The sequence below is a fragment of the Astatotilapia calliptera genome, chromosome 22 (genome assembly GCF_900246225.1).
Source record: "Astatotilapia calliptera chromosome 22, fAstCal1.2, whole genome shotgun sequence".
NCBI lineage: Eukaryota > Metazoa > Chordata > Actinopteri > Cichliformes > Cichlidae > Astatotilapia > Astatotilapia calliptera.
The window spans coordinates 18,608,992-18,635,602 of NC_039322.1; the positions used below are offsets into that span (position 1 = coordinate 18,608,992).

General features: G+C 40.8%; 1 protein-coding gene across 1 annotated transcript in view; it reads left to right on the top strand.

Annotated features, from left to right (window-relative positions):
• Positions 1 to 26,611, top strand: part of rapgef5a (Rap guanine nucleotide exchange factor (GEF) 5a) — a 45,758-nt gene that overhangs the window by 10,960 nt on the left and 8,187 nt on the right. The window contains exons 2-11 of the mRNA XM_026155512.1: positions 567 to 617; positions 3,085 to 3,191; positions 3,747 to 3,868; positions 6,327 to 6,504; positions 11,760 to 11,841; positions 11,978 to 12,026; positions 12,157 to 12,230; positions 15,584 to 15,763; positions 22,664 to 22,809; positions 23,764 to 23,864. Coding sequence (XP_026011297.1) covers positions 567 to 617; positions 3,085 to 3,191; positions 3,747 to 3,868; positions 6,327 to 6,504; positions 11,760 to 11,841; positions 11,978 to 12,026; positions 12,157 to 12,230; positions 15,584 to 15,763; positions 22,664 to 22,809; positions 23,764 to 23,864 — 1,090 coding nt within the window. The remainder of the gene's footprint in view (positions 1 to 566; positions 618 to 3,084; positions 3,192 to 3,746; positions 3,869 to 6,326; positions 6,505 to 11,759; positions 11,842 to 11,977; positions 12,027 to 12,156; positions 12,231 to 15,583; positions 15,764 to 22,663; positions 22,810 to 23,763; positions 23,865 to 26,611) is intronic.

Genomic DNA, 26,611 nt, shown 5'->3' on the forward strand with positions numbered 1-26,611 from the left:
ATTACTATCAAGTTTAATCTATTTTAGGGCTAGTGTGTCAACACGGTCTCAACACTGTTATCTTCCTTCCCTGGCGCCATAATAATCCATAAAGATTAACAGCTTATTTTCTGATTGGGGAAGTAGAGGTGCAGTAGATACACCTAAGGCAAATGCTGTAAAATGGTGTCATGATGGTGGTAAGAAGAAAGGATTTATTGTAGTGTCATTGTTACGATGTGATAAGTGAGCTGGCAGTTGGAATTATATTGCTCAGGATTTGAACTGCTGTAGTTTTCCAGGTTTAATGTCAGAGAGAAAACGCTTCTGTTTAAATAAGCAGATTGTGATATTTTTATTAGATAAATTAATAGCCATGTTCTTGAGGTTTATTAGGTTTATTGCAGTAACAGGTGTTAGCATGAAAGCACCCAATCGACTGGAAAGTAAGCTTAAACAAAACCTAGTCGTTTGGGAATGGTAAAACTGGCCTCACTCACCTCACTCATGTTTGTTTAGTGTATTTACTCTGTGTGTGTCATTTTGTGTGTTTTGGCTCTGATGGCTTGTGTTTTGTGTTTCAACAGCAATCACCTGACACTATCCCCGGACCAAGCACTGGACCTGCTGTACATAAGGTAAGGGAACACTCGCACACATGAAAGTGATGTCATACTTTTAGTTTTGCTGTCAAGCAAAAGTGTGTTTGTTTAATCCCAACACAAATTACATCAGTGGGGATATTACCTGAGGGTTTTTCCAGGCTAATTTCACCAACTACACAGACGCGTGCACACACACATACACACACAGCGTTAATTTGAAATTCAAATATGTGTGTGTACAGCACTCTGAAGACCTCAAAGATTAAATATCACACAGGAGAAGTTTTCCTTTCAACACCGGGGAAAAAAGAGCCAAAGAAAGAAAAAGTAAAGCAAAGAAATCAACATCTGAGGAGGAGCTTTGGTGTATTCAAAAGCAAATCTGTTACTTGTGCCAAAAAATGTTTGTACCTGCCAGGTTGTTTTGCCCCTCAGTACTTTGTATTTTTTATTGGCTGTATGTCATTATATACTTAATGAAGTCTCCATACACAACATCTGATGTAGTGCCTAAAGCATTACAACTCTGAAAACCTTTCCATGAACACCTATGCAAGGAGATCTTTGAAAGAAGAAGCTGCAGTCTTTGCTAGGCCATTTTAAATCTTGCTATGAAGTTTGTCTAACAAACAGGAGGTGAAAACTAACTGAATCTGGTAACTGAAAGCTAGACTAATCAATAAACCTGGCGGGTTAGTTTAGATGATGATTATTAGTCAGACAGTTAAGACTGATCTCCACCTTACAACTTTGGGCCTTGTGAGTATGGATGAACTGAGGCTATTCGTTTCGCAGGCTTTGATGACATTACTTTGCCCGCCCCCAATAATGATCAGAAATTCTGCTTCGAGTTTAGAAATTTTAAAATTCTTCCTTTATAGTTTGATGAACAACCACAAGCTAGTACCTTAAAGTTAAAGGGGTCCTGTTGTGTTTTTGCTTTTTGTTTGTTTGTTTGTTTGTTTTTTTCAAAAATCTACTATCACGGTAGTAAATGTTCATATTAAACATAACCAAAGTTTCAGTTAATTAGGAAATTAACTCAGACTTCAAACCACTTTAAATGTTCCTTTTCCAATACTTTTTACCTCGTCTGGTCAAAGGACAAATGAACTACTCCTGTAGTATTATTTAGAATGTAAGCAAACTTTCACACAGTGGTCACCTAATGGGTCCTCAGTTTCACAGTATTACTTTCATGCACACTACTTTCCATTTCATCAAATTCTTGCTCCTGATGTACTGAACAATATTCAGTTCAAACTATTGATGGCAGGTCTTGATGTTAACAAGTTTTGCATAAAATGATAATAAATAACTTACTGAAACACCAAATGATGTAATAACTTGTTGAAATGTTGCTTTTCCACGTTGTTATGGAGAGTGTTGTCCTATTGGTTGGGTCGCACATTAGTAAGGCACGGTTGTTGCCTGTAATATGGTAATATGGTCAATGCTACGGCATGCTGATGCATTTACATATTTCCATTCTTTATTTGGCGTGGTTACCATTGACCATGGACTCATAATACTCCTGAACCTTCATTTAGTGGTTAACTAAATTCAGTTGTCTTGGATATAACAGTGTGCTACACTTCACGCACAAGAATAACCTGTAACTTTGATGGAGCCTTTGTGAGCCTGATGAACTTGTCTAACACTGATGTTCTGGTTTTCTGCTCTTACCTTTGCATGATAATATGATGACAATTATTAAAGTTGCTGTTTACACCCAGGTCTGTCCAGGCACAGCATTAAACCTTGGTTATGAAACGTTAAAATGTCATTGTTCTGTCCTAGTGGATTGTCTTTGTGAAAATTGGTTACTTTTACAAAATTTGTGAGTTCTAGCCAAAAAGAGTCAAAGTGATCCTGATTTTTTAACCATCAAAACTTATAAAAATTCTCTTTGAGTCAAAGTGAAGAAATCCTCTCACGGTGTTCATGCTTCTTCTCATCTTTTTATAATGCCATTATATGCATTATATATATAGGACTCTTCAGGTACCATGTGTACTGCCTAGTGACTTATCTATTATGAAAAACCTGTGTACACAGCAGCCACAAAGCTGCACTACATAAAAAAGATGGGATAGGGACATAAAGAGAGTCTCTAATGTTGTAACATAATGTGAGTGGAGCCTCATCAGCTTCTAAGTGAGCCTCACTCTGCTGAATGTAACAGGGAATATGAATAGAACAGAACAAACAGCCCATGTAACCAGCTTAATTGAAATACGGTCTTATTTACGGTAGCATCAATAGCAGGATTATTGCTGAGCGTGTAGACGGTCAATGTTCAGTTCCTGAGGGGGAAAGAAATCGAGCTGTCCTTGTGAGCCAGTCAATGACAGCTGCATGTAGCCACATTAGCTTGTTATACTTAAAAATTCATGTTTAAACCAATACTGAGAGTTTTGGCATTTAGTCCTTTTTTAGTTTTTAAGTTCGCAGGTTTTAACATTATAACACTATTTTTATGTTATTGTTTCTATATCAGTCTTGTTCCCAGAGTTTTCCATGTGCTGGTCGGGCTGTGAGGAATGCTTTCTTGTCACATGGACCGTACCCAGCGAAGGACAAGATACACCTGGCCAGAATCATACGGTACACTTGTCTCTGTCTATTTGCGTGTCTTTGTGCAGACCTGAATCGATGAGTCCAGTGAAGCATATACACTGACTCACAGTCACTCTTGTGCTCCATCCTTATTGGTCGCTCAACTTGTTTTTGCTCTGTGACGAACTAAGCAGGATGTAGATGTTTTGCAGTGAAGCACAAGGTAGTCTGGGAATACATGTACTACAATGGGGCATGTAACGTTACACTGAAATGTATGTAAAATCAGTCCAAACATCTTGGGGAAATAATAAATAGATACTCTTAACAATCATTGCACGTACAGTCAGACAAACGCATTTAGAAGCACACATGGACGAGGAGTTTATTTGAGGGAACGCAGATGGGAATAGTTCAGTGTTTTGGAGGAAAAGGCTTACAGAGAACTAATGAATAATCAATGGGTATTGACTAAATAAGAATGACAAACTGTGTGCCAAGGGAAGAATAGCATATGAGTGTGTGTGTGTGTATGTATTATGCATGCTAACACTGTGTAGCCATATTTGTGTGCTGAAAATCTTCATTTGTGTATTTTAACAGGCGTAGCTATGTGGGAGTGGAGCTGGTGCAGTGGCTGTGTGAGCAATGTGTGTATGTGCGCTGTCGGACTACCGCTGTGCGTGTCTGGCAGGTGCTGCTGGAGCTGGGAGTCCTGCTGTCTGGTAAAAACACATACACGCACAAACACCGACCATGCCTGCGGAGTGTACTGCATTTTAACATTCACAGTCACCTTCAACAACAATCTACACATCTTTAGAGATACCAGTTCCAAACAAAACAAAGTAATATAAAAAGCTTCATTTTCTGATTCAACCTGATTTTAAATTAAGATCTTGTCAAATGAACTATCAGAATTAGCTCTCTGAGATAAAACTTCCAACAATTAAATTACACTGAAGCCCCCAATAACCCGAATAATCTCAATAATTATTCTCCCCAAAACATCTCCCTGTTAACAACACCCTGCTAAGCACTGACACATCTACGAGTCTGTTAATCTAATATCAGACTGCTCCATTCATACCCCGCTGTGCCTGGGTGTAAGTGGACTAGTAACGGGGTAATATAAACATTTGTTTGCATTCTTCATCTTTGTAAATTCATCTTTTAAAGGCAGTAAATGTTTCTTCAGAGGATGAACAGTTGTGTTCAGGTGCAGTTCATCAGTCTGGCTAATCCACAGTTACTCATAAAAGGACTTCGACTCTGTCTGCTGTGTCTCTGCTCGTTAACTACAACTTAGAAGTGCTCATTCGTTTTTGTCAGTACTAATTCGATATGAGGAAAAATTCCCACACTGTGCACCTCTGCTAAAATTCCACCTGCACCATGTGTGCCTTGAGTCCCTGAATCCAAGATATCTGGAATTGAATGAGTTTGTGATATTGACTTGAAAATCAAAATAATGTCTCCAAATTTCTTCAAATGTTTTATGGATCTGTGGTGATATGATGTTCAGTTTTGTTTTAACTCGCAGTCGTAAATAATCCTGCCAGGAATTCTTTGATTCAGATGTGGATTGACTAAACTGCCTCGAGCCACATCTCTGGTTACATTTTCATGCAAATCTATACAAAACTTTATGAGCAATCATGCTAACAAACAAACGAACAGACAAACCAGGCCAATCACACCTCCTCCTCTTTGGCGGAGGTAACAACTCACATGAAGGCGTTGACTCACATCAGTACTTGTCTAGACTTCACTCCGTGTGGATTTCACCCACACAGAATACATTTACAGTGGGCACAGTTGTTGTTTAAATAGCTGTTAAACATAAAAATCAAATCAGCGTGGCTTAAATAATTTGCTTCCTGGTGGTTGTTTTAAGAGTGTGACAGCCTTTTTTGTTTGTTTGATGCTTTCTTCTAGAAGGCTTTACCGCTGTAGATATTATAATATATACACTTGCTGGCCACATTATTAGGGATCACTTACTATTACCAGGACACCTATTTGCCTACAGAACTGCCTTAATTCCTCATGGTACATATTCATCAAAGTGCCGGAAACATTCCCTAGAGATTTTGGTCCAAGTTGACATGACAGCATCACAGTTGCTGCACATTTGTCGGTTGCACATACACAATCCAAATTTCCCGTTCCACCACATCCCAAAGGTGCTCTATTGGACTGAGATCTGGTGGACATGATCAGAAACAAAACGTGAGTAGACTCTGGTGTTCAACGATGCTCAGTTGGAACTAAGGAACCCAAGCTTCAAATGCTCCAAAACCTCCACCAGCAGCTTGATCTGTTGACACAAGCCTGGATGGAGTCATGTTTTTCTTTTCAATGTTGTAGCACAAATTGAGACTCGTCAGACCCACATCTTCTATTGTCCAGTTTTGGCGAGTTTGTGTGACTCAGGCCTCAGTTTCTTTTCTTGGCACTCGGTGTGGTTTTCTGCTGCTGTGGCCCATGTGCAACTCAAGTTTCGATATGTTGTGTTTAGAGATTCTTTTTGCATACTTTGCGTTATTGAGTGTTTTTTTGAGTGTTGTCTCCCTATCAGCTTAAAGCACTCTTGTCTTTTTCCACTGACCTCATATTTTCACCCAGAGAACTGCCACTCACTAAATATTTTCTCTTTCATGGCCATTTTGTGTAAACTCCAAAGATGGTTGTGTGGGAGAATCCCAGTAGATCGATAGTTTCTGAAATACTCATTTCAGCCTTTCTGGCACCAACAACCGTGTCTCGTTGAAAGTCACTTAAATCAACTTTCTTCCTCAATTTGAGGCTGTTTTAAATTCAGTAGTTTAAAATGTGTATCTGATAAAGTGGCCACTGAGTGTATAATGTTTATCTCCACAAAGATTGCACTAAATAATAATCAATAAACAGAACAGCAACGTGCCACATGGCAACTTCTGTTGAGAAACGCTTGAGCGCGTACCTGACTGATTGTTAGCTTTGATTGTGATTTAGGCATAACAATCTTTGATCATATTTATACACTTGAACTATTAATTATATATTACACGCTTAATGAGACAACATGGTTCTGATACAAAAGAAGCCCCCTTTAAGCATGCTGCCAGCAATTGTGCTTTAAAAGGTGCCATTGCTTCTCTTTCATCACAGTGTATGTGTTTCTATTTGTTGTCTCTCCAGTGGACCAGCGGGTGGTGTTTTCAGACTCCAACTCTTACTACCAGTTCAGCTTTGAGGAGTGTGACTCTCCCTCCTGTGAATTTCGTTACAATGAGGGGGAGTGGCCAGAGGCTGTTAAGCTCCTCCTACAACTAGCTCCATATGTCCAATTCCGCTCAGGAGGTGGAGCCAATAGTCCGTAAGTGTCCAGTAAAATCTGATCATGTATGGATTTATAGAAATGCACACTATGTATTGGAAAGATTATGTTGTAAATCTGAATCACTTATAATTCATAAATAGTATTTTAAGTATTGGCCTCAAATATTTTCTTGCAGATAAAATTTTGAATAAAAGATACAAAAATTCATGAATAAATACACTGCTCAGGAATAACATTCATTATGATACATGTTAGTGGGTGGACTATATTGGGAAACAAGGGAACATTTTGTCCTCAATGTTGATCTCCTAGAAAAGCAGAAAAAATGGGAAAGCGTAAGGAATTGAGTGAGTTTGATGAGGTCCAAAATTGTCATGACGATTCTGCAGTGGTCCAAGGAACGAACAGCGGTAAACCAGCGATATGGCCATGGCTGGCCAAGGGTCACAGATGCATGTGGGGAGCGAAGACTGAGTTGTGTGGTCCAATTCAACAGACGCATTACTGTAGGTCAAATTGCAAACAGATTTAGTGTTAGTTCTGATGGAAAGGTGGATGCCTGTCCTGATCCTGTCCTCAGTTTGAAAATGCCAACAATGGGCGTGTGAACATCAGAACCAGGCAACGAAAGAAAGTGGCCTGGTTTGATGAATCATGTGGATGGCCGGGTACGTGTGCGTCCTGGCAACAGGATGCACACGGAGGCAGTGTGAAGCTTCGGGCAATGTTCTGCTCGGTAACCATATGGCACGTGTCCGATCCATGGGGACCCCCACCTCACAACTTACAGGACTTAAAGGATCTGTTGCTAGAATCTTAGTGACAGATACCACAGCTCCACTGACCTGAAGTGGAAGCTTGTTGCACTAATAAAATATCGAAGCTGAAGCGACAGGTTTCCGGTTTATATTAGAGATTGAGGCCATTTGTCTATTTGATGTACTGTGCAAAGAGACATGTGACTGTGTTTGACTTGGCGGAAATGTTGCAATCCTTGCAAGTACATATCTGACCTTGCAACTCAAATACACACGCTGTCCAAGATTTTCCTCAAATCCCAACAAGGAACTTAATCTCTATTCACTGTTTCAAATCCCCAATCTGCTTATGTGAGAGACGCATCCAGTTGCTGGCGCACACACCTCCGCAGCCCTAGAAAAAAATCAGCCTTCGCCTTTGCACACAAGCTGATGCATGATGCGATCGCTCAAATATGCGAGATGAGCTCTGATGCATGCTTACGCATACAGAAACAAACATGCAGAGCGGTGTCATCCAGAGTTCCCTGCTTTGTTGCTCCGTGTGTGGGGTTCCTGTCGAGGCTGCTACCGAACTCGATGTGTCAGTCAGACAAAAGCAGGGACCAGTGTGTGTTTGTGCGAAGGAACAAGGGAACATGCCTAGGAAATTCTGAGTAACAACATCAAAAGGTGCATTTAGAGACATTAGAGAGACAAAAAGACAGTCGGGGGGAATTGAATGTCATATTTGAATGTGACTATCATGTATTGCATTGTAGGTATGGTTATTTTCTATACATAATAATGCACGACATGTGCACTCAGACTCCTACCAGGTGCTGGAAGAGTTTATAAATTTGATTTGAGAAAGAAAAAGAAATTCATTGCATATTTAACATGCTGAATCACTCATTTATATTTAAAAGACTGTAAATATGTCTGTCCTAAGAATCAATATGGATGTAGTGCCATATTGGCTCAAATAGATTGTAGATTTTCTTTTGGAAACTGCATCTGAATAAAATGAAGCAATTTAGTTTTTATAGACCAGATAAAAATGAGATTTTCCATTCAGGATTCTCGCACTGCTACTTTGACTCTGTTGCTTTGTGTCTGTCTTTGCCTGTCGCGTCATTTCTCTGCAGGCTATTTCTCTCTGTCTTTCTCTCTTTCTTACATCCTCTGGCCCTCTTAGAGAATATTTGTAGCCGAAAATAGCTGACGTTACTCTACTAGTTGCTTCAAAGTGAGCTGATGAATTGTTAAATATATGACTCAGTTGATATTGATTCTCTTTGTAACTGTAATAAAACATCACCTAACATTACATAATGCATATTTAAAAAAAGATGCTGCAGCAAAATTTTAAATTGCAGTCTGGTGTGACTGCCTCCCATGAACCGTTGCGTCATGTGTTTTACCGTTTAATCTAACAAGAGAACAATTAAAACGATACTGGCTGCACAGCCTGAGCTGACCATTGAGTGATTGCTGCTTCAGTAAAGCAAAAGAAGGACACGTCTCTAATTAAATGGGCTTGCTCTGGTGCATCATGTGTAGAAGAGGTTTACTACTTTCATTCAATATCATTCAGTTAACGCCAGCACTGTCACTCTGTCTCCAAGGACCTCTGCGTCTCAGCAACATGACACGCTCTCAGGCACATTTTCATCACTGAGATTTGTCAGTTCATTGTTAGTTTTCGCTGTTATAAATTGACAGGAATGTCATGGTTTCAGGCAGATTGCAAGTTTAAACTTGCGACATGAGCGAATCCAATATTGTCATACAAGAATCTTTCTTTGATTAAGTCAGTGACGTTTTCATTTAATGAGCTTTTTTTGACAACAGCAATTAAAAAAAATTGAGATTGGCATCATTCTTTTTCCAAACGCTTTACCTCCCATTACATAAAGAGTAAATCTTGCTTATATAGAAATGTCTTGGGTACTCTAGATGTGAACATCAATATATCTCATGCACTGAATATCAACTGCATACAGCTGCCAAATCCCATGACACAGCGACATGCATATGAGCATCTTCCCAGTGTGACATAACTCAGTATAATAAGCTCTGCTACATTTACATTTAAGGATTTAAACTAAACATTACATTTTGAATATTATGGAGTGCAGTACAACTCAATCTACACTACAGTAGTTTAACAATTTACACAATATTGTGTCAACTGCTTAAAAAGTTAATAAGTTGAGATCACAAGCAACACTAAAAGTGACAAAAGGAGGAAATGTTTCAAAAATAACAATTTATTAGACACTGGATCCCTTTCTTATCCTGCATGACACTGTGTATTTCATATACTGTAACCCATAGTCCATATACACACTTTACTGTGTGATGTATGAGGTGGTTGTCAATAACAATTATTTTGCTGGTTTCCCTGTCTGTGGAAAAACGCTGTTCTCTGCACTGTGCAGGAGAGGCAGACTTGCCAGGAGCTAAAATATGCCACCGTTCGCCTGAGAGGGGAAAACGTACTTGCTTGCTTTGCATAGTCCTCTGGTACTACACTAGACGATCTATAGCCCTCTCTATTTTAAAAGGGAGGCGAGTAAAGCCAAAAAAGCCAGTCTAGCAGAATAGCGAAGGGTTTTAGCTAGAGAGGAGGTTATTCCAGAGAACACGTCCTCCTTATGATTCACACTCAGTCTGTCGCAGTCCGTTGAAAAGCCTTTATTTTGTTGTTAGACTAGAAAAATTCAGATCATGGCTACATGCGTGTGCGCAGTGTCTACGTTATGTAGTTGTATTATTCTGACCGAAGATCTCTGTTTCAAAGATTGCTCTTTGTGCCGTGCACTCTGATACAATTTGAACAAGGAGGTGACCCATCATCATAATCTCGTATCAATTTCTGCTTTGTGTTGTTTAATGACCGGTGACACACCTCCTACTGCACCTCTTTTTCAGCTCTGGTGCATTCAGGCTCATGGTGAGTCACCAAATTACCAAATGAACAACAGCAAACAAAATTAAGGACACTGTTTGGAATAAATTTAGCATTTATCATGGCTCAGAATAGACTTTGTTTTGTAATGGGCTTCTAGATTTTATGGGTAATAAAAATGTAAAGTATGAAACAAACAAAAATGAATAATTTGCTCCTATTGTTCCACTGAGTTTGTTAACAGAAACCAGTAATTCTGACCAATTAAGCTATAAGGAAAGGTTTTCTCTCCTTCCAGGCATCTGATGTCTTGCCTGCCTCTGTCTCTCTCTGTCTATGCCAAAGCTGAAGTGTCAGGCTGAAGGCTATGCGTTATCACCATCTCTCCTGCTTCTGCATCCACCGTTCTCTTATCAGATTACAGTGTAGACACACACACAAGCACAAATGCACACACACAAAGTCACACAGGGCTTCATCTTCTTTCCTCTACAACTATTACAAGTGCCTACGGCACCTGTTGATAAAATCCAAATTGTATGCAAATTGGGGCATGTGTGTGTACGTGCGTGAGTGTGTGTTTGTGTGCTGGAGGCAGGGAGAATATATGTGTGTGTCATGTGGGGGTGAGGCAGTATGTGGGAGACCAATTCAAACAGTGGTTTTGTAAGAGAACATATTAGATGAGAGGCCCTCGGGTGCAGTGTGTCGCCACTGAAGGCAAACTCAGTGCAATCTTGTATTATTACTGAGTTATACTGCAGAGTTTACCCCCAAACAACCGCCTGTTTACCCAAAACACACGCACACACACACACACACACACACACACACACACACACACACACACACAAATGAAGTTAAACCTAAATATATTCACAGAGCACTTTTAGAAAAAACTCAACAAGAGCTGCACATCTATATAAATTGTGAGCCGATGTACTCACTGCCAGTACCTACACACACACAAACTAGGCCACTTTAACTTCAACAGAAGGGTGTGTCTCCGAGCTGTTTTGCATAAACCACATGAAAAAGAGAAAGGGCCGATGAGAAGTTCCTAATACAAAACCATGCAGGCCCTGAGGAACTATAAACACAGGATGATAACTCAGATGGGTCGGTACAACTTTAGGGAATACGATTTTCCCCGTGAATTCACCTTAGCAGTCATGTTTTCATTTAATTTTCATTAAAAATGTTTAGCATTCATAATCAGCTTTATAGAACAATTATGTCAAAACTTCTATTTAATTGTAATTGGCAACTTTGAATACAGGTAAAACAAAGTCACGAAAAAGTCTTGTGCACTTTCACGATATTTTACAATGAGATTTCTCATCGGTTGTTGTTTGAGAACTTGTTGTGCCACCTTAATGAAGTCACTGTAAAATTATAATAAGGTTCCACCACAAAAAAAGTCAGCTTATTTAATTTATTAAATAGGAAAGTGATGATGTACCAACATCGCTGCTATTCAGACGAATAGAACCAATTTGGATCTGGCTGTAGTTCTTTCTTATTAAACCAGGGGGCAGTGTAGTGAGGACTTTAAAAAGAAACTTTTGTCATTGTGGGGTTTTTTATTTAAATTTTACGAACCAGTTAGTTACCAGTAAAGGTGTTTCTCTCTCTCCAAGGTCAGAGGAAGACTCTGAAGGTAACAGGGACATCTGCAGTGAGATTCTTCAGATGAAAGCTCTTGAGAGACTCACTTCTACGGTCAGTGTGGCAGGGTCAATACAGCATCATCATCTAATGAGATAAACATTAGATGAAAACTGGACTGTGTTATAGTTCACCAGATGTGTTTGTGTATGTTTTTGTGGTCTAACATCTTCAGTCTTCTTTCTTATAGGTGCAAAGTGAGTTGGCGGCTGCTCTTGCGCGAAAGACACGTAAAGCTTGTAAGTACATTTAGTTGATGCGTATGTGTGTGTGTTTTCAATGTTTCCACAGTGAGAAGACAGAATGAAAAGGACAATGTCATGTTGTAAGAAGAAACGTGTTAATGTGCTGCTGTTTGATTGGTTACAGTGTCAGAGCAGGACTCTGAGACAGCAGAGACGAGCCACCAGGAGCCTCGAACGCCCAGCGAGGAGAGCAGTCCGGTAACACACGCAGTAAAAACCGTCTCTAACCCCCCTTTTTTTCTTTTAACCATAGTCTTGTCCTTCAATTAATTTTTCAAAGTTAATTTCATTTACAAAAGAAATCTGCTGCTTCGACAGTTTGCACTTGCCTGAAGTAGGCCTACAGCCGAATCAGTTTGTGTTCTTGTTGCATTACTGTTAAGAAGCTATTTCAGTGTCTAAATAGGGCACAATAAACACATTCTAGTAGCTCCTTGATGCAGCAATACAAAGTCTGATCCACAGACAGACTTTGTAGATCCCCTCCAAATGAAGAGATAAAAATGATAATTGTTTTGCTTAATCTATCTTTGTCTCTTAAAGGTTGCAGGTTGAATTTATGTAGGGGGTACACATGGGGTTGAATGTAGAAAACAGGGTCAGAGCAAAGTGCAGAGGGAGATCTGTTTGGTCCCAACTATGTAGAGCCAGAACTTTCTCTCTATGAATTATTAATTCGGTGGATACACCGGAGAAATGAGGAAAGAGCAAGAAAACAGGAGGAAGAACAGCTTTTAAACACAATTGCACACATATAGTAATGTGTACGGATGGGTGACAGATTAAAGGAAAATCCATATAGCATCGTAGTGAGGTGCTGGGTCATCATGCAACACTAGAATAGCTTCAGTGCTTTTTAGCATCGGTGAAACACCATTCTTCTGAAGGTTATTCCCTAGTTGGTATTTTGATGATGGTGGTTTAGAGCACTGTCTAAGGCCAGGATTATACGTGCTTGAAGACATGCACATGGATCACAAAGAAGTAGTTGTTGTCAAGTCTGCCTGGAGCATGCAAGTGTAGTTTGTGGACAGTACAGTTTGATACAACTAGTTTGTGTGGTCACAACGTGTGAAAGTGCATCGTAAGCTGTTCACCCTCTAATAATGAAATTTGTGTCTCTCAAATGCTAAAAATACATTAGCCTGACACCTTGGTCCTAAGCCTCTCCTAGGTGGGATGATCTGGGGTGACTGCAAAGGCCATAGCATATTAGGCTTGTAATATTGGTAGTCAGATAATCATTTAGTGACCACTCAAGCCCCATGCATATTGAGACCTCCTGGAGGAGACTACTGCAGTCAAGACAGAAATAGTTCATCATAGGAAAAAGGCACTGTGCATTGAGCCATCCCTCCTAGATGTACATAAACCATTTCATACACAGAGCCAACGGATCACTTTACATCTTACTTCCACTCTTTGGTTTTTGGCTCATCACACTTCAGCTTGTTGTGATGCCTTGTGATGTGTTAGATGTCTCTATTATTTTCAGTGTAAATGATGATCAATTTGAAAAAAATGTGGAGGTCTAAAGCAGATAAAGTATTCTTTAGAGAGTAAAACATATATGTTTAAACATATTTATATTTTGCTTCTGACTGCAGCAATTCTATTATAACCTGTTCAGTTCACTGGATGTTGTTGGTATGTGTTTGTGTTGTGCTGTTGCTCAGTTGTTGCTCCTCTGTGGATTTTTATATTTCACATATACTGAAAAGCTAATTGACAGTGACACGTTCCTTTTACTCTCTTGATCCCTCCTTTTAAATATCAATCCACAAAGTCTAACTGCACAGTGTTATTTTGTTTGAATATGTCGTGTTATCTGGATTTTGGCAGCTTGGAAGTGAGTTCTGGCTAACATAGTAAGCTATTTATGAGACAAGCTCAAATTTTCATATTTGTTTTGTTGGCCGAGGAAAAAGAGAAAATATCCAAATGAGCCCAAACACATTGTGAATCCAGCCGCTTCGAAGTAGAGCTGTTCTTAACGAGGAATCGTCTTCTCCACTCTCATTCCTCATTCTGCCTCTCACTGACTACAAACGCATTAAACTAGTTTTGCTTTAATTACCAGCAACAAATGAAGTGCATAATTTAAACGAATTAGAGTCATTTGCAAATGAATATAGGCACTAATGTACATTTACAAGTAAATGATGTAGGACTCCTCACTATGTTGGTACAGTCGTGAATGCTGTGGAAACTGCTATGCAACCCAGGTGGATACAGCGAATAATGAATCTGATCCAGACATTACATTGATCCTGCAGGAGCTGTTTAGGAGCTGCTGCAGACTGTAGTGGTAACATAGGTGTTGCATGTTAATAAACAAGTACAACTGCAAAACGTATAGGATAACAATGTGAATTTCAACTTTCATTTCCTTTGTCGTACAGTTTTTTTTTAACCTATGCAGATATTTTGTTAAACTCAAAAGGCTCTAAAATATAATGCTTTCAAATTAGCTTAAACACTTGAAGATCATAGAAAAATTAAAGCAAATCAAAGAAACAGGCGGACAATTCAAGTACACACATTTGTCAGCGTTTTATCTTGGTGTGTCGTTGACAGGAAGCTGAAAGCAGGTTTGCAGGAAGTAGTAAGGGACATGGCACAGGGGTTGTGATATAATGTCTATGTGTACGTGGCTATTCTGCCAGATAAGTGGTGCCATTGGGGGAAGGGGGGGTGTTTTCCTAGTAAACAAAAATGAGCGATGTTCTGCAGGGGTGTGTGTTACCCTCTATTGGAACATGGCACCGTGGGATAGTTGAGCCCACAGGAAAGGATACCCACCCACCCCCAGCCAAATGAACCCCCCCCCCTCCCCGTCCCCTTTCTATCTCTCTTCCAAGGAAAATAAACAGACCAGGCTACCAGCCACCGGTGATAACCATCATACTAGCACACAGTAATGTTTTCTATTGTCAGGTATATCTAGGGACAAAAGCACTGGTTTCTCCAGAATCCTTGAGCTATTTCAGGGAAATATGTTCCTGTTTCATTTTCCTTTTTTAAGGTCACGATGTTATACATTCCTTTTTATCCACTTTCTTATTTCATCTGCCTCAGCTAGACTACCAGGACAGTAGCAGATTTCTGTACTGACTATAGAGGGGAGGAGACAGACACCACACTTGCACCCTAGCACACTATTCTCACACAGACACCCACTCCCGCCCACTTATACTACTAATCACACACTCTCATTCCTTCTCCACCAGATCCTCTGACACAGAGCAGTCAGACTGAGACAAAGAGAAGTTCAGTAGATAAAAAGGAATTAGTGACTGTAATAGATAGAAAAGAATAAAGAGACAAGTAATAATAACAGGGAGAACAAGATTAGATAGAGAGAGCTAGGATTACCACATTTTCTTATCCTACTCACATGGATATATAGGGGCAACAGAAAACTTCTCCTTGTGTGTTTCTGGATTATGACCAAACTTTGTTGACCTCCATTCCTCAAACATACTCTGAGTGTTTCTACAATGTCTTGGGACTGCGGGCTGAGATATGTCTTCATGCCTCCTGTGTTGCAGCTGGGAGGTGTGTGTGCTTTGCGGGACAGCAGCAGCAGCGGCGGCGGAGGGATGGGCACCGTGTGCGGCCGCGAGGAGCTAACCAGCCGGCTGGGGCTGGAGGCCGTGCAGCGGCTGGCCAAAGACGGCTGTCGGCTGCTGCAGAACCACAACTACCGTCTACCCGACAGGAACCAGGCGGTGAGTAGAGAGTGCTATAGTTTGATATTATAGTACATCTTATAGTATCGGCAGGACTGCTGACGTTGTCTTGTGAACTCTTACCATGTAATCTGCAGACAGAGTTGTGGCTGCACGCTTAATGTGAGTGGAGAGTAATGGACGTCATGCGGTTAATGTTGTCATTACTGTCATCATTTTTAAGCAGGGACACACACACCTCAGGTCAGAGTTACTCATGGATTCAGGCCAGGGATCATGCGAGTAAATCCTCCTCAGCACCATCATTATTGGTGGTTCTGTCCAGCTAAGGGATAGGCACGCATGCATGCATGTATTTTCCAGCACGCCTGGCCTGTTTAGACCTTTTCTCAGTACATGAGGGCACAATTCTGCACTGACACGCACACGCCAACTAAAGTTATCACTGAAGACGCCCAGAGCTCGGGTTCATTCAGATCACTTTACTTTAAACATACACCAGTTCTGTAGCTCATCTAATGTGGGTGTTAATAATGGCTTAGCGCATCGTGATCTCATACTCTTTTTACACGCTGTCAAGTACTGTGTGTGTGCGTGTAGATGTGTGTGTGTGTCAGTTTGCTGGCTAGAGCTTATAATCATTCGTGGGCGCTTGCATGTGTATGTTCATGTGCTGCTTGCCCTGTGGCAGGCTGAGTCAGAGTGGGCTGATAATGAGTGGGGTGTTAGTGAAGCGTTGTACTGTATGATCCTGCTCTACAGTACACCTGAGGGCCGGAAACGAAGGAAATGCAGTCACATTTCACCCTGCATCACCGTGGTTGTGTGTCTGTGTGAGTCTGACTGAAGCCCAGCCTTAGGGATTTTCTAAAGTGTGCATAAATCTAGTTTCATTTCTTGAAAATGTACACAATAAAAATATACTGTATTTTATCATCTTATATATTAGAGGAGGGATGCAAGAGAGAGATCAACTAGACTCCAATCTAATCATTATGCTCTAAACATTTAGGTATCAATATCATTATATCTGTATTTAGACTCTTGAAGGATTTATCTCATGTAACATAAATCTGAGCAAGTATAGCTTTAAGTTAATGTAGTTTATTGATCCTGCAGTCGTGCCCATTTTTTACTTTGTCAGAGTAAACAGAACACTGTTTGGTTATTCCAGGATGTCAAACAGAAATTCAAAGCAGCCTGGCTGTGTGTAGATTTCTTTACATAAATGACGCATCAGCACTGAAAGCATTTTTTCTCTACAAAGTATAATTTACATTTAAGGTGCCTTATTGACAAAATCTTGTTGAAAAGAAAAAGTGCACTTGTTCATATACCAGAACACAAGTAGTGTAAGGTGCATTACTGGCCACATTTCTTATTTGATTTATCCATGCCTTTAATATTATAGCATAAAAGTGTGGTGTGACATCCCCAGGTGTTGCTGTATAGCACTACAGTGTAAGCAGTTTAAACTGCATGTGACCAATACGTGTGTCAGTTTTGAGCCAAACAACATCATAAATTATTAAAAACATCTTTTGAAACAAAGATGCTTTGCAGCCCTGATTAAACTCAGTTGACCTTTTATTCGTAGGTGTTATTGTTTCAGCTCATCGTTCAGCTCAGGCTGCAGAATTTAGCAGAAACCAAAGCTAGACGACCAGCTCGATACACAACAGAAACCATTCTCCTTTTACTGGGTTGTCATGGTGATTTTCTTTTTTTTTTTTGGGACAGATAAGCTCTGACAAACCAGTGTGGGCTGTTTCCATAGTGATTTAACTCATGTGTCATTGCATTGCTTTGGGTTTTTCCATTTCTCAATAGTCATTTCTGACTTGCATTTTTGTTACTCTTCCACATTTAATCAGCATTAGAAGTTTCGAGAGGTCCACCTACACAAAGGGTTCTTCAGTGTTACACCATGCACTACACACTGGGCAGGTTTTGGGATTAATGCTTTATGTGTGTCCCACTATGTGTGGTTGCACATACTATCTGTGTGCTGCTGACTTAAAAGCATTGTGTGTTATACTCTTATCCATTATTTCCAGGAATCAGGCACAGAGCTATCATAACAAAGATATGGCTTGGTCAGTGTTGACACACACACATACATTAGCAGGAACAGGAAAGGAACAGAGAGTGCTTCCTTTAGGCTTTGCATGGGCATCCACCTTTCCTGACAATGTTACGTCATGCTGTGTGTCTGTGTGTGACTAACTGATAGAAACAGTGAGGGTAAAAGAGACTTTCAAATCCTGTACAAAGCTGAATATATATATAATAAATATATCCTTCGTTTTTCACACTCAAATTGAACTCTTTGACCCTGTGACGAGTGCAGCGTGTCCCCAGGTTTCTGAGCTTTCTTTTTTCTGTTTCGACTTCTCAAACCTTTCGAGCATGAAGTCTGCACAATTTGGAGACAGACAGGGGGCGAGGGAGCGGGGGGACAGGAAAAATTGGGTGAACGCAGGAGAGCTTGAGGAAGGAGCAACGAGAACAGGAAGAAACGGACCGATACACCTGTTAGCAGAGAACAAGTGACTGTCTAAAGAAATGTCAGAAGCTCTTTTTTTTATGCCTTTGAGACATTTCAGAAATGTCATACCCACAGTTTTTACCTACAGTTTTTTTAGTCTATACATTAGAGGTTGATATGTTGGTGTTATTGGGAGACAGTAAAGTAAGGAGGCATTGAAACAGGTCCATTATTTATTTGGAAAGCTCTCTCTTTGTCATTGATGTGTAACTGCCTGAAATCCCCTGTTTTTCCTTTCATATCAGATGTTTTGCTAAAACGCATGGCAGCTTGAGTAAAATGTTTCTGTTTTTTGTCTTTTGTAAATGCTGCTTTCTCCCACACTCCTCTGTCTCCCTCACTTTACTTCCCAGGCTCTTGCCTTTCATCTATCATTTCTTTTTTGTTCTCACTGTCTTTTTCTATTGCATAACTTTCTGACCCCTCCTCTCCACAAGTGCCCTTTTGGATAGTTTTACTTTTTCATGCCTCTGCGTCTTTTCCATGGCTACATTAAACGCTTTTTCTCTCATTTTGCTGTTTGCACTTACGACGTAGAAGCTTATGTGAGATGTTGCGTGCATGTTACTAATTGTCATAGTGTTACTGCTGCAAGTTTTACTTTGCTGCATTTTCTGAAAGATTTTTGATCTTGCGTATGTTTGTGTTGTCTCACTGCCTTCCTCCATTCTTGGCTCAGAGTTGTTTTTCTTGGCATCTGTGTAAAGAATGTAAGTGTTGTCGGAAAGATCAACGGCTTGCTACTGAATCAGGAAGGCAGAACATTTTCTTCTCCTTTGTTTTTACAGTAGTTGTAATTGGTTACATAATGGGTGTGTTTTTTAAAGTGTATTTCTAGAGCACTTTATTATATATCTGATGGTGTAGAGTGACAGGAAGCGTCAACAGAGATAGAGAAGGGAGACTCGTGATAAAGCCGATCCCAGTCTCTGTTCAGTGCCGTGTCCCCTTTAGACCCTTAGGCCACCAAACTTGTTATCTCGGCACCAGATCAGGGTCGCTGGGCGCGGTGTCTGTGCCAGGCCATAATGTGATTAATAATGGTTTGTCAGATGAGCTGTCACTGCTTTGCTAATATCCTGTTTGCATTTCTGTGTTGTTAACCCTTCCGTATGATTATTTTTAGCATGTTATAGAGGAAATTAAACATCATGTAATTAGGACTATGTCCTTTTATGAAAGTCCCTGTTCTCTACAGGTGGATGGTGTTTTTGTCTGCTTTTCAGGTCTGTGAATTCAGCTTAGTTTAGTGTTTGTGTTTATCTCGAAATTTAGATAAAGTTTAGCCCTAGGGGATTTCACAGTTGCATTCCTTGCTATTTTGGTATGAATGTTTTGGGCCTGACAAGAGTTAGGGGGTGGTGCTTCAGGTTTCTTCTGTATAGAATAATTATATCAAAGTTATTACTTTGCTGTGTTTTGGAAGGTCTTAAGGTAACACTTAATGTTATATAAAGTAGAAGAACTAAGCAAAAAACAAACAAACCCCAGTGCAATGACATATTTATTTTCTTGTTGGCTTATCACAGTACGAGCTCTAAACATGGAAGTGTGATGGTTGAATAACTGTTCAGGTGATCAGCCTGATAGTCTACTATTCTAACAAGTTGGAGGGGGTGTAAAGGTACCATCAACCAGCAATTATCATTCCTTTAGAAAAGGAATTAGACACGCTACAGCACACTGGATGTGATGGCTGCTGCTGCACATCTGTGTCACACTCCCATAGAATATGAATCACTGAAACATGTCTGCACACACACACCACTTTGGGCATATTGTTTTGTCTGACACAAGTCAGATCCCACCTGCTGTCTCTTGGGATCAGACTGATCCTTTCATCGTACAATACCAGAGATGTGTGTGTGTTTGTGTGTGTGTGTGTGTTGCTCTCTGCTCTCTGCAAACTTGTCTCAGTTTTTTTTCTAAATGTTATACAGGTATGTTTGTGATTCAAAAAAAAACTCAACAAAAAACAAATATATACCCATTTCAATTATTTATTTTTACCAGTGAAACCAATATAACATCTCCACATTCACAAATATACATTTCTGACATTCAAAAACAAAACAAAAACAAATCAGCGACCAATATAGCCACCTTTCTTTGCAAGGACACTCAAAAGCCTGCCATCCATGGATTCTGTCAGTGTTTTGATCTGTTCACCATCAACATTGCGTGCAGCAGCAACCACAGCCTCCCAGACACTGTTCAGAGAGGTGTACTGTTTTCCCTCCTTGTAAATCTCACATTTGATGATGGACCACAGGTTCTCAATGGGGTTCAGATCAGGTGAACAAGGAGGCCATGTCATTAGTTTTTCTTCTTTTATACCCTTTCTTGCCAGCCACGCTGTGGAGTACTTGGACGCGTGTGATGGAGCATTGTCCTGCATGAAAATCATGTTTTTCTTGAAGGATGCAGACTTCTTCCTGTACCACTGCTTGAAGAAGGTGTCTTCCAGAAACTGGCAGTAGGACTGGGAGTTGAGCTTGACTCCATCCTCAACCTGAAAAGGCCCCACAAGCTCATCTTTGATGATACCAGCCCAAACCAGTACTCCACCTCCACCTTGCTGGCGTCTGAGTCGGACTGGAGCTCTCTGCCCTTTACCAATCCAGCCACGGGCCCATCCATCTGGCCCATCAAGACTCACTCTCATTTCATCAGTCCATAAAACCTTAGAAAAATCAGTCTTGAGATATTTCTTGGCCCAGTCTTGACGTTTCAGCTTGTGTGTCTTGTTCAGTGGTAGTCGTCTTTCAGCCTTTCTTACCTTGGCCATGTCTCTGAGTATTGCACACCTTGTGCTTTTGGGCACTCCAGTGATGTTGCAGCTCTGAAATATGGCCAAACTGGTGGCAAGTGGCATCTTGGCAGCTGCACGCTTGACTTTTCTCAGTTCATGGGCAGTTATTTTGCGCCTTGGTTTTTCCACATGCCTTCTTGCGACCCTGTTGACTATTTTGAATGAAACGCTTGATTGTTCGATGATCACGCTTCAGAAGCTTTGCAATTTTGAGACTGCTGCATCCCTCTGCAAGATATCTCACTATTTTTGACTTTTCTGAGCCTGTCAAGTCCTTCTTTTGACCCATTTTGCCAAAGGAAAGGACGTTGCCTAATAATTATGCACACCTGATATAGGGTGTTGATGTCATTAGACCACACCCCTTCTCATTACAGAGATGCACATCACCTAATATGCTTAATTGGTAGTAGGCTTTCGAGCCTATACAGCTTGGAGTAAGACAACATGCATGAAGAGGATGATGTGGACAAAATACTCATTTGCCTAATAATTCTGCACTCCCTGTATTTTCACTTTAGACACAGATCGTTGCAAAAGCAGTTACTATCTAGTGCGTTCTTCACACTTTTATGAAGCGTAGCACATTTTTTTAAGATCTAGTTAGTGTTGCTTTCAGAGGTTTGGTTTCTTTTTATCAGTCAGTGGAAATGTTACATCTAAATTGTTAATTTTATGGCCAGCTAAAGAGAAAAAACAGCCTTGCACTGACTCTCTGTGTCAGTTGTGACTGCTGCTCAGTCCTTCTGGCTGGGACAGAGACTGCAGCGAGCATCTGGAGGAGAGACGTCGCTTCTTTATCCATCTCTGCTCTCCTGCTCCTTTGATCTCTCTCTCTCTCCTCTGCTTTTCTCTCTTCTCCTCCGGCTCTTTCTTATTGTGCTCCTTCGTTCACCTGGAGCTCTGTTACTGTTACACTGCACCATCATAGCAGGAGCGTGTGTCTGTGTGTTTGTGTGCGTGTATCAGAGTCATGGATCAAGTTGCTGCACATTTATGGAGCCGGAGATCATTTAAAGCTGACATTCATAGATGTCCTCATTGTAATATAATTCTTGAAATCTTTCCAAAGGCAGAGGAAATGCAATCCTTCCCTTTGAAGCTGCCAATACAGGCAGTGTCTAAAAGTGTGGATTAAAACTGAGGTGTGAGTTTGCTTATGTGTTGGAAAAACACATAATAAGGGCAATATCTGAGAGGTTTACAAAAACTAGAATTGCATGCTAGCTGCTTTCTTTAATAGAATCACACAAACCATATTTTATATAATTACTGTTTTAAATGCATCCTTCGCTTTAATTTTATATTATTTATTGAACACCACGTAGAGACCACAGTTATAAGCTAAAGGAGGCAGTTGATTTGCTTAAATGTTTGGTAAAAGCAGATGGGAAATAAACAAAGTTGGCAAAAACCACAAAGAGTGTTCAAATCCACTACAGAGTACGTAAGAAAGTCACATGGGATGCGTCGTATTGTTCTGTACTGTTTGAAATCTTGCGTCTACTCCTTTAATCGCCTTCCAGCGGTTTTGTCCTTGCCTGACTATGTTATATTTTTCTCACATTTTCTCTTTTAGGAGGCGGTAGGAAGGGTTTGTCTAAAGGAGAGAGGTCGGGACGTATTGGTGTTGCGGAGAGTGACATCATCAGTGACATCGCCATCGGACAGGCCCTCACCAACATCGTCCGGGGGCGGGTCCAGAGAGGAGGATTGCGACAAGAGGTTGGTCCCTCCTCCTGCATAATGAGGGCCCTCCACACTAACAATGGCAATGAAAACATAATCATAGTCCTCCTGTCTCTTTTGGGTTTTTAGTTTTTTTTCTTTGGGATATCAAGTTGCAGACACACACTTTTGCATATGCAAGCAGAATATCAGTAGGGCTGTCAAAATTGTGTGGGCGTGTATGTGTTTGTCTAGGATAATGTATGCTTTGGCTTCTGGCAGAGTGCAGGAAGGAGAGAATGGCTTTTTGTTTTCAGCTGGAAGAGGAAAATAGATCACATAAGACTGGTTTACTTCCTTCCATATATCAGTGTGTTTTAGGATCTTATGCTGTACGTATAATTACACATCTGTGTTCCTTTCCAAGTACAGTTCTTCGAAGTTGATTTCTTTGAATTGAATACACATAGCACAGCATACCACAGTCTTTGACCTAAGGCACAATGCAGGGAGTGTCAGTGACAGGCAGGTTAAGTGGGTGTATGTGTATGTGTGTGTAAGCAGTTTTCAGTGTTTTCCGTAGACGTTGGTTCTCTGTCAGAGTTACTGTAGGAGCTGTCAGAGAGAGGGTTTCAATCTCTGGAGCTCTCGGCTGACAGGAGCAGACAGCAGAGCAGTTTGCATCCAGAATGAGCGACCCTTACAGGGCTGAACTGGGAACAGTTTAGATATGAAGATGACCTCTGAGCTAGTCACGCTTGCAGAGGCAGAGGAGGATTTAGATGAAGATAGTGATGAAGACGATGACGATGAAGAGGAGGATAGCAGTCATGATGGTGATGGAAGCAAGTCAGAGATGTTTGCATTTAATGTTCCCCATTTTCGCTACATTGATGACGACGACGCGGAGGAGTATATGGACGAAGGCAGGGGGGCAGGGTGGAGGAACACAAGTGGTACTTGGTCCTCTTGCTATATTGAGGAAGATTACTGCAACTCTTCATCTTACAGGTATGTGGTGGTGTCCGGTACGCCGCTTAAGATTTTGGAGCATCTGCTAAGTGACCTACGATTGGATGACCAAAGAGGGGCACCAGAGAACAAGGAGAGCGGTGAGTTTGGAGACATGTAAACACACAAACACACATTTGATTGTCCTTGAAGCTGTAGTCAGAGGCATGTCTTTGTGAAGAACCATCTACATCATGGCATAAATGTGTAGAGTTTAATTGTAAGTCTTAGTATCTTGTGTTAAATGAGGCCCCACACCTCTTGCCAAGGACTTTGTTTCCCAGCTGCGCAAGTTACAACACAACCCAGCCCCGATCTCTCTGTCTCTTTTAATTTCCCCGAAGTTGGGTCAGACCTGTGAGGTATGAGCATTTCCCTGCTGTGTTTGAGCCTGTGTGTGGCTGCATGAGTCAGCCCTCAAACCATATCCAGGTGTGCGTGTATGTGCATTCATTCAGCCATGTCAGTGGCCACAAATATGAGGAGCATTCAGGAGGTTAAATGCTCTAATGGGTTTGTGAAATGATTGCCACGGGGTGCTTTAGGCAGTTGTGCCGCAAACGATTTCAGTGTTAACTGTCATGTCACATTTACACAAACCTTAGGTCTAGCTTATTACATTATGGATTGTTTTATAGCGCAGTAATCTTTTACTCAGGAAATATTAGCAATCCTTGATGTAATTAGTTAATCTTTTATCATATTTGAATTTAGAAAGCACTAAAATCGTGGTGAAAAATTGGCATTCTTAAATATCAATGGGTCTTGACTTCTTTCCTTCTAATTACATTTCAGAGCCATCACAGATCCCAGGTCCACTATAATAATGCTTTAATCACAGAGGGAGGTCTGGGTCCCGGCATTCATTTTATAAAACCCTGCACTTGTCTGTTAGCATCTATTCTAGACAAGGCTCCTTTATGCATCAGCCCCCTCAGCACCACCAGTTCCCAACAGTCCACAGGGAGCCATCTCACTGAATTGCAGGAAGCAAACGAAGAAAGACGGAGAGATAAATGTGGGAGAGAGAGAAGGAGAGCAAGAGAGGACTGAGATGGTCTTTGTGGAGGAGCTCTGTCTGATATTTATTTAGTGAAAATGAGAAAACACTTGCTTTTTTTATGACAGCACAGGGAAGGGAGGAAGTGGATATGCAAAATTTATCTTCATCTTCTCCCCATCTGTGTGTGTGTCTATGTCTACCTTTGCATTATGGTTGGTGTTTCTTGAATAAGCACATATGTGTATGTGTGTGTATGCGTGTGTGTGTGTGTGAGTGAATGCATCAGTATGCCGTTTTAGGTGGCTTAACGGTGCAGCATGTTGAACAGGCTCAAACACGCTTCCGCAGCGATTACCCCAAACACCCCTCACCGTGCACCGTGCACGCACAAAGAGAACACAGACGCAACAAAAACACAGCAGCAGATTAGTGCGATTAGTTCAGCACACACACAGTTTCTCTCTCTTCTTGTTTCCACCCCTTTCTCTCTCACAAGAGATAAAATGCCCAAGGTCAGAACTCAGTGAGTTATTCATCAGGGTGTTATGTGTGTGTCTGAGCGCATGTGTTTGACTTTGTGTGTGCCAGCGGGTAAACGCAGAGGGCATATGTTGAAGATGAAAATGGATATTTATCATCACAGAGAGCTGGGAGAGGGTGAATGTAGGAGGAGAGAAGTAGCAGGGGGAAATGTAATCGCTAAGAAGGAGAAAATGAAAAATGGGGGTGTGTGGAGTGGAGGAGGGGGTAGATGGGGATACTTTAGGATGGAGAGACAGAGGGTGGGAAACAGGAAAAGAACTCATAAATGGTCAAGAAAGGGCTCCACTTCCTCAGATTGAATAGGAAGTGTGAGGAAAGTGAGTGAACGGGGTTCTGAAAAAGTGATAAGTACTGTCAGACCTGCTTAAAATATTTCTCAAGAGTTGTGTTTTTATTTTTAAAGCAAAGGCCGTTGATAAAATATTAATGCTTCAGCCTATGCTCGGTCTTCTATAATTGATTTCTTTGCTCTCTGCCTGACAGAGTCATATGTGGGTCACACATTTTCCCAGGGAAAGAGTTGACACCACACACACACACACACACACACACACACACACACACACACACACACACACACACACACACACACACACACACACAGAGCAACTTCTTCACAGCACCAACAATGGCTCATTACCCATCTGCCACGAGGGCTGTTTATATTTGGTTCTTACCCATTGATCACCTGCTGAGTCTCACACACACTCTTGGCTTCTATCTTGCACATTAGCTCGCTCCACTCTGATAAATTTGAGTAGGTTTTTTTTTGTTTTTGAAGTTGTTTGGAAAATGAGCCAAGAGGAAGAAAAGCCTGACTTGCTCATTGTCATAGGTTTGTTTAAATTTTCCCCCGGGGACCCAAAAAACCTGGTGAGACATCAAAAATTCTCTTGACAAAGAAAAATAGCTCAATATTTAGTAAAAAGCAGCTTTGGGTAAAATTATAAAGAAAGTATAATCTGCTTCGTCAGGACTGTGTGGGAGTGATTGGTGACATAAGAAAGTAACTTTAAACTCCAGAATATTTAAATTAATGTCAATCCAAGTTTAATTATGCAGCAAATGGTTGTCTCAAGGCAGTTTATACTGTAAGATAAAGACACTGCAGTATTCTCGAGAAAACTCTAAGCAGTCAAACAGCTGGCTATGATCGAGCACTTTGTGTAGGTGGGAAAGAAAAACTTCCTTTTAAGAGGAAGAAACCTCTGGCAGAACCAGGCTCAGGAAGGGGGAGATCTCCATGTAAAGGGAAAGAGAAGAGTGTGAATGTTTGGAGTTGTAGTTTGCTATGTATCCATC